This window comes from Falco cherrug, chromosome 4 (assembly GCF_023634085.1).
Source record: "Falco cherrug isolate bFalChe1 chromosome 4, bFalChe1.pri, whole genome shotgun sequence".
Classification (NCBI taxonomy): domain Eukaryota; kingdom Metazoa; phylum Chordata; class Aves; order Falconiformes; family Falconidae; genus Falco; species Falco cherrug.
In genome coordinates this window covers 56684536-56692267 of record NC_073700.1, presented here as the reverse complement: position 1 = coordinate 56692267, position 7732 = coordinate 56684536, and the positions used below count along the sequence as shown (strand labels likewise).

Below are 7732 nucleotides of genomic sequence, written 5' to 3'. Positions count from 1 at the left end.
ACTTAGGACCCAAATGACCTCTTCTCTTGGAGGTGTTACATCTGTGTGGGTGACCTCAGTCCTGTTTTGTCCCAAGATGGGGGAAAGATTGGCCTCACGGATGGATCAAGGATGTACAGCAGATTCGAGGGCTTGCCAGCAGTCACACCACTGTGTGCATCTGATGGAGGGAAGCCATCAAGGAAATGCCAAGGAACTGCTCTAAATTCCCCCTCAGAGGCATGCCTGTCTGCCCAGGGTCCGCTGCAATTCACTCTGGGATTTGGTGCCTCCGAAGGAGTGGGAGGTTTCTGGGGGGTGTTAGCCCTTTATCGGTCTGTACCGTGGCCTCTTCTCTCTCAATCGATAACAAAAATCTCATGGTTTTGTGGTAGCTATAAGGATTATTCAGTGATGTTTGCAAGGTGCTTGTCTATCATCATGCCACAGACTAGAGACCTGTGACGAAATGTGAGTGAGGACGTCTGGTCTGTGGCTAAAGCAGGATTTTCAGTGAAGAGTCTTTTACCTGTACCCCGTTTCAGCTATGACATTGCCCTGCTGCACCTCGAGTCTTCTGCCTATGACAATGGGTTCGTTGAGCTGGCACTGCTGCCGCCTGAAGGAGAAACGTTGCCCAATGACTATCCCTGCTACCTTACTGGATGGGGCTTGGTTAGCGGTAAGTAAGGGAAGGAGGAGCGCTGAGCATCCCTCCTGGTTTCAGAGGGACGACCACGCAGGTGAGGCTGCACGAGGCAGGGTGCGGGCTTCCCTCCTCAGCTGCTGGAGCTCCTGGACCCAAATCTTACCCTTTCTGTGCTAGCGAATGGTGACAGCGCAGACAGACTGCAGGAGGTGATGATGCCGGTGGTGGACCGTCAGATCTGTTCCCAGGATGACTGGTGGGGATCTCAAGTAAAAGTCACTATGATCTGTGCAGGTGGAGACGGCGTGAAGTCTGGATGCAGTGTAAGATCTGTTGTATCAGGGGATTTTTAGGCTCCCCTCTTTCCTTCCTATCTGACCTTGCTGTTCCTGCAGTTGGGACCTGGGTTTGCCATTTCTCCACCGGCAAAAGCTCTCCTGCAAATCCTGGCCCCTTTGCTGCTTTCTGCTGAATGTCTTCTAGACCAGACTGCTTCGCATTCCTCCACCTCCCTACAGAGCAGCCAGCAGAGAGAAAACCTCCAAACCCTCAGGCTGCATCTCTCCCCTCTGATTTTGGAGGGGAGATTTGCCCTTTATTCCAGCAGCGTGTCCCATTGACCAGGTCCTGGGGACTAGGTTGAGGCTTTGGCAGTCCCCTCTGCTCTTACCCAAAGAGTGAAGCTGTGGAGAAGTCTTGCCACTCCTCATGACAACGCTGTGGTCATGTTGCAGTGCTCCCCCCTGCTTGTCACCTTTCTGCACCCCAGCCACTCTGCTTACATGCACAGCTGATGTTGCTGCAAGTTGTGGCTACCCCCAGCTGCACCGTCTGGCCCAGGTTAGGTGGAAAAGGAAGATGCTGTGAGGTCCCCTTTATCCCAGGGGCTCCAGGTGGCCCCAGTATCAAGGCAAGGAGGTTTGCCAGGTGGAGGCAGGGTATACCTGCTATCTCTGCCTGTATTCCCTTTGCTACAGGGGTGGCTTCTGGTGAAAGAAACCAACCAGAGCCCTTAAAAAGTAATGGACAAGTACATAACATAATTGATTATGTAAATATATGATTATAATACAGAAATGTATAGAAATAAAACAGATTATACAATTATATGTGGTGCAATTATAGGTATAGTATAATTACAGGTCTATAGATACATAGTGTAGGGTTTGGTGTGGTTTAGTTATGGCAGAACCTTGTTATACAAACCTGGTTCTGAGCCCAGCGAGGGCCTTTATCTTCTCATATATTTTAATTCAAGTTGCTTTCTTTTTTACCACCTTAACTTCCCGGGACCCTTTGAATATGCTTGTTTGCAAGAACAAACAGAGCAGCATTTCCCTCCTGCCTGTAGCTGGAGAGTGCACTGATAGTTTAACAGAGGTGCTGTGCAGGTGGCCCTTGCTGGGAAGGACTGCATGTGATGCAACGTGCCCAGGACCATTTGCTTACACTTGCTATATTTAAAATGGTGGTAGAAAATTAGGGTTTCAGTCCTTCCTGGGGTGGGGGTGGGGGTTGGTGGTGTATGTGTGTATAAGTGTGTGTGTACAGGCATGTAAACTGAGAGTACAAATGGTGGGTCTGACCTTTGCAGCATCCTGGAAGGTGCTGCGTGGTCTCTGCTCCCATGCTGCTGGGGAACAGTCAGCCCTTTGCAAAAGAAAGCAGCACAAATTTTTATTTTCATGTTCAGGACAGTGCTTTAACTAATTAGTGCTCCTTAATCCTATCCAGTCATTCCTCAATTGCTTAGATAATTTGACTTAGTATGTTCCTCTCCATCCTCTGATCAGGGGGACTCCGGGGGCCCTCTCAGCTGCTTCAAAGACAATCACTGGCAAGTCCATGGGGTTGTCAGCTTTGGGCTAGTTCCTTACTGTAACACCTACAAGAAGCCAACAGTCTTCACACGTGTGTCAGCCTACGTGGACTGGATCCACAGCGTAAGTTGCTTAATGCCTGTGAGGTAACTTGATGCATCTCCCATCAAGGCAAGGGAGTGCCAGAGGGATCGGAGTCTTTCGTTTATTAGACCATCAGAGGCTGAGCTGGGAGATCTGGGGAGGTCGAAAACCAGGATATTTGGTGCTACTTTTGGTGTAGTCAAACAACTGTAAGGAAGGAGCTGCTGCCTTGAAGCTCAAATGCTCTGCTGAGGACCACAGACAAAATTCAAGCCAGGTGGGAGCTGGGCTCTGTGTCCAAAAAATTATCATTGCTGTTCACCCAGAGAAAACCTTACTGCAGGAAACCACTGAAGGAATTAGCTGGCCGGTGAATGGGAAATGCAGCAAACACAAAGCATCTCTACAAGTGCAAGTCCTGCAGAGCCACGCTGTGCACTCTCAGCTTTACATTTGGGAACCAGCAACGAGCTCTTTGCTCCCAGATACAATGTCTGGCACCAGGAGCAGCTGTTTCCCAGGCACAGGGGATGGTTTTGTGGAAATGCCACTGTAAACTGTGGCACCAGTTGGAAAGAAAGGTGGGGAGAGGTATTTTAAGTCACAATGCAAGGAAGAGGGAGGCTACTATGGCCCATAAACCTTTCTGGGTGGGAAAAGGCTGTTAGAGCAGTCCCCTGGCCCGGCTGGGAAGAAGCCCTTCTGCAGAGCACTTACATGGGATGGAGACTTGCATTATTCTGGCTCTACTGAACCCACCTCTTGTTTGTTTTCCAGACTATAAAGAGTAACGGGGGTTTCTAGAGAAGGACCAACTGGTGCATGAATATGAGAAGAGCTAGAACGAAGTATGTCTGCTCATTAACCCTCTGCTCATCCCTTCTATACCTCTTCGGGGTATGAATAGCCAGGTCTGGCTAAGAGTGCAATAAAGTGTTGGTGATTGCAGCCAGTGGCCTGTTGCTGTGTGTGCTCAGCCTTCGGCACCGGCTCAGACCTGGTCAGCAGGGCAGGAGGCTCCAGCAAATGCCACAGCCTGTCGTGACAATATAAGCCGATGATGGTGTCCTTGGCTCATGGTTGGGCTGTGGGCAGCGAACATAGCTCCTCAGGGCTGTCATTTTGGCACCAAAACCACCCTGCAGAAAACTACCATGATGGAGTTTTCTTGCTGAGGGATTCCTTAAGGATAACTCCACCAACAGCGAAGGTGGTCAGCTCGGTGCTTGCAGGTCGGTGGGAGCAGAGCAGTGGTGTGAAAGGCACAAGTGAAAACTGGGAGTGGCTGGAAAGCAGCTCTACAGAGAGGGATCTGGGGGTGCTGGCCGGCAGCAGGTTCAGCAGGAGCCAGCGGTGTGCCGGGGAAGGCAGGACAACCTGCACCCTGGGGTGTATCAAACCCAGCAGAACCAGCCGGTCGAAAGAGGTGGTTATCCCGCTGTGTGCACACTGAGCGCCATGTGCTCCTCTGGGCCCCACTGCTTAAGAAGGATGCTCAGGTCCTTGATATGTCCAGAGGAGGGCAACAAAGCTGGTGAAAGGGCTGGAGGGCATGTCCTACAAGGAGTGGCTAAGGACCTGTCTCCTTTGGAGTAAGGAGAAGTGGAGATGGAGGTGCTAAGCTCTTCTCCCTGGGATCCAGGGACAGGACACACGGGAATGGTTCAAAGCTGCACCAGGGGAGGTTCAGACTGGACATTAGGAAGCATTTCATTACCAAGAGGGTGGTCAGACACTGGAACAGGCTTCCTGGAGAGGCGGTTGATGCCCCAAACCTGTCAGTGTTTAAGAGGCATTTGGAAAATGCCCTTAACATACTTTAATTTTTGGGTAGCCCTGAAGTGGTCAGGTAGTTGGACTAGATGATCATTGTAGGTCCCTTCAAACTATTCTCCTCTCCTCTCCTCTCCTCTCCTCTCCTCTCCTCTCCTCTCCTCTCCTCTCCTCTCCTCTCCTCTCCTCTCCTCTCCTCTCCTCTCCTCTCCTCTTCAAATTTATTCTAGTCTAGTCTAGTCTAATTTATTCTATTCTAAATTTATTCTATTCTAATAGCACCCAGCAGTGGTTTTGCTTACAGAACTGGGTTCTCTTTATGTTCCTAAACAGCTTCAGCACAGTGCTGCTCATACAGAAGGCATCTGCCTCAAGTGTACTGGCAAACTCAACCCACAGAAAGCACAATTCATCTAACTTCTTCTTAAATTCACCCTGTGCAGGACAGTTACTTTTTCAATTCATTTTCTAAGACTAAGTGCATTAAAAAAGAGCGTTTCTGGAGGGTGTTTTTCTAGCGAGGAAGCAATAAATTCCATGTAAAACAATCCCCTGCGCTGTTAGGCATGCAGGGGCACATGCTCCAGCCAGCTGGGCAAACTGGGCTTCATAGCATTCTATGGCTTGGAGGGCCGTGAAATAGATTCCTAGCAGGACAGTTGGCTGAGGGCTTGAATTTTTTGTTTGCAGTTTCCTTCTTCTGCAGCGTGTAACGTTCTGAAATAAAAGCCACGCTCTTATTACCCACAGCAGGGTCGGTAAAGGGTGGCAAGGAGGGAGAGAGACATATATGTGCACAATAAAGCAAGATTAGTCCTGTGATGAGCTACAAAAACATCCCCTAGGAATACACGGGGAATCCCACGACCTTCCCTCTCATCCCTTTGCTGTGTATGAGATGAGCATTTACGAAAGGAGGATTTTGATTTAGCTCTTTTTCCATTTTAAACTACCCATGTCCCATCTCTCCCAAAGCCTGCACAAACCTAGGGCATACAGTATTTTTTGCAAATTATTTTTTTTGGGGTGGGTGGGTGGGGGGGAAATGCACATTCCTTCTCTCCCAAAGCCACTAGAGGGCATTGGCAAACCGGAGGAATACCCGATAGGGTTATCACCGACTGATAAAGGAGTTTTGTAGGCTGCAATGATAAAATGGCATGTACACAGCCTTGCACTGTCCTTCGCGTTTGCGTGCGGACACACCGATAAGCAGTGACACCCAGGAGCTGCTTTTCGCTGCCGTTACCCACAGGTCCGATTTGCAAACAGATAAATCTTCCTTATTACGGCAAGGGCAAACGAAACCAGCAGCGCTTTCTGTGAGGCTTGTGAAGGAGCAGAGTCCCAGCTGCATTTTTGGCTCACTGCTTTATTGGGCTGCACTTGGCAGCATGTCCTGGGTCCTCAGTATTTTGGCAATTCTCCTCTTCTGACAAGTTAAAAAAGCCCTGAATCTCAGCTTTCCTGCCCCATAATATTACTGAATCATTCCTGCTCCTTTTAAGGCAGCACGTGTGATGGCTGCTGCTATACCCAGTTCAAATATTTGACTTCTGAAAGAGCCCGTGTCTGTTAGCAATGTCCCTTGTAAGACACTTAGCAGCCAAGTGACAGGAGCACACTGGCATCTGAGATCTTGCCCTGACTATATTCAAGCTTTTCCCTTTGAGTTTCAGAAAGAATTAAAAAGACACAGATCAAAGGCTTTGGGAAATGGGATTTTTAAAGGGAGCACCTCAAACCACTTCCAAAAATCGTTCAGATGCTGAGAAGTCTTAGACTGCCTTTGCAGTGCCTGATGCCTGAGTTGGGGGTCCAACTCGGTGTGTTCAGTGCATGGACCATGGGGAGGTTTGGGGATGTCACACAGGGGCCCAAATTCTCATTGCCTCTATCCCTGGCCTGGGCTGAGCAGAGCTGGGATCCCTGGGGGATGTTGCTGCTCCCTGGCCCAAAAGCCCTCCCCAGCCTGTATCAGCCATTTAATGAGTGTACATGTGCCTTGCCACAGCCCAAAACCCCACAGCCATCCCCTATCCCCTCCTCATCCTCTGAAGTGACAGCAGTGATGGGCTGTCCTTGCTTCTGCCCACAACCGTGCAACTGTCCCTGGTCTCCACGGGGCAGCCGTGGTCATCAGGTGCTTGAAACATCTTGTCACAAGCTGTTCCGAAAGCCAGGCTGGACATTGCTGCTTTAAAACCCTCCTCCACGTGAACAAGACCTGGACCTGGTCCTGCAGCAGCAGGGGAGAGAAACAGCCTGCACTCACAGGAGCAGGAGAATCAGGTGCTGGAGGCATCCAGCTCTAATTCAGGGTCATTATCACATCCCTGGTGCCAAGAGGAGTGTTTCTTTCTGCGTTTTGATGACAGGAACAGCTTGTGCTGCTCAGCCGTGATTTATTGCGTAGGGTAAGAGGGAAGAGATAGCCTGGCAGCACCACACACGGTGCATGTGCTTCTCCTGTGCCTCATTTACCTTTCACTAGCCAAGAGCCTTGCTAGAGCTACTTGTTCCCCAGTGCTGCCAGGCAAAGCTGTGATCCCAGGAGCACACGTTGGGAAGCCGGTGGAAAATGCAAGGCCTCGCACAGGTTTTACCGTGTGAAGATACTAAGTGTCACAGCAATGTAATATCCGATGGTATTGGGAAAACCTGGCTGGGCACAGTACTATAATGCTCATATGTAATGTCCCCATCCTTTTCTCCAAAGCCAGGTGATGAGGATGCAGCTCAACCAGGGAATGAACTAGATTTTCGAAAGCTGATGCTCCCCACGTCTTTATGGGGAGCAGGAAAAGGAGACAGCCATGGCAACAGGAGACATCTGCTGGGGCTGGTCCCACCAGATGTAGGGTGCTTTGCTGAGGCGTAGGACTGACTACACCACCTTGAGCTACTTGGGGAGGTAAGGGTGTAGATGCTGTGAAGCACAGCTTGGGGGTGCAGGGATCAAACACAGTGGTCAGTGCCATTAGGGAAGTCTGAGGACATCCCACCTCATCCTTTGGTGTCAAAGGGGCACAGCAATCCTGAGGTCCCTTGTCATCTCCACCGTGGCCCCATGAGGATGTCTTCATACTCTTGAGCATCTCAGCTGGCCCAATACACAACAGAGCCGGGCAGCTCTAAAGTCACACAGAGGGATAAGCATGGGGCCCTCAACCACACCACAGCTGAATAGAGATGTTCTGGTTATAGATATCTCCTCAACCAAATCCTACCCTGGAGACGCTATCCTTTATCAGAATAACTCCAAAAAAACCTCTACTTGAAATTGTGCCACTCCTACACCCACTTGTTCCCTTGCTCACTTGCAGGCAAAAATGATGGGTCTTTGGGAGTATGACTACAACCAGCACCTTGCCTCCTGGCAGCTATCCAGCCCTCACCACCAGCAAGCACTTTGGGATGCTTTGAC

The 7732-nt window shown here is 50.0% G+C and overlaps 1 protein-coding gene across 1 annotated transcript; it reads left to right on the top strand.

Annotated features, from left to right (window-relative positions):
- Positions 1–824: 824 nt before the first annotated feature.
- Positions 825–3460, top strand: LOC102049653 (chymotrypsin-C-like). The gene is made up of 3 exons (XM_055709541.1): positions 825–951; positions 2422–2571; positions 3310–3460. Exons 1-3 carry the CDS (start codon positions 841–843, stop codon positions 3334–3336), a joined length of 288 nt encoding a protein of 95 aa, XP_055565516.1. The 5' UTR covers positions 825–840; the 3' UTR covers positions 3337–3460.
- Positions 3461–7732: the final 4272 nt, after the last annotated feature.

Excerpts from the sequence above, each read along its gene's own strand:
- LOC102049653 (XM_055709541.1), top strand. The coding sequence starts at position 841 with ATGATGCCGGTGGTGGACCGTCAGATCTGTTCCCAGGATGACTGGTGG. Across the intron at positions 952-2,421 it reads GCGTGAAGTCTGGATGCAGT|GGGGACTCCGGGGGCCCTCT; the intron begins GTAAGATCTGTT and ends TCCTCTGATCAG. Across the intron at positions 2,572-3,309 it reads ACGTGGACTGGATCCACAGC|ACTATAAAGAGTAACGGGGG; the intron begins GTAAGTTGCTTA and ends TTTGTTTTCCAG.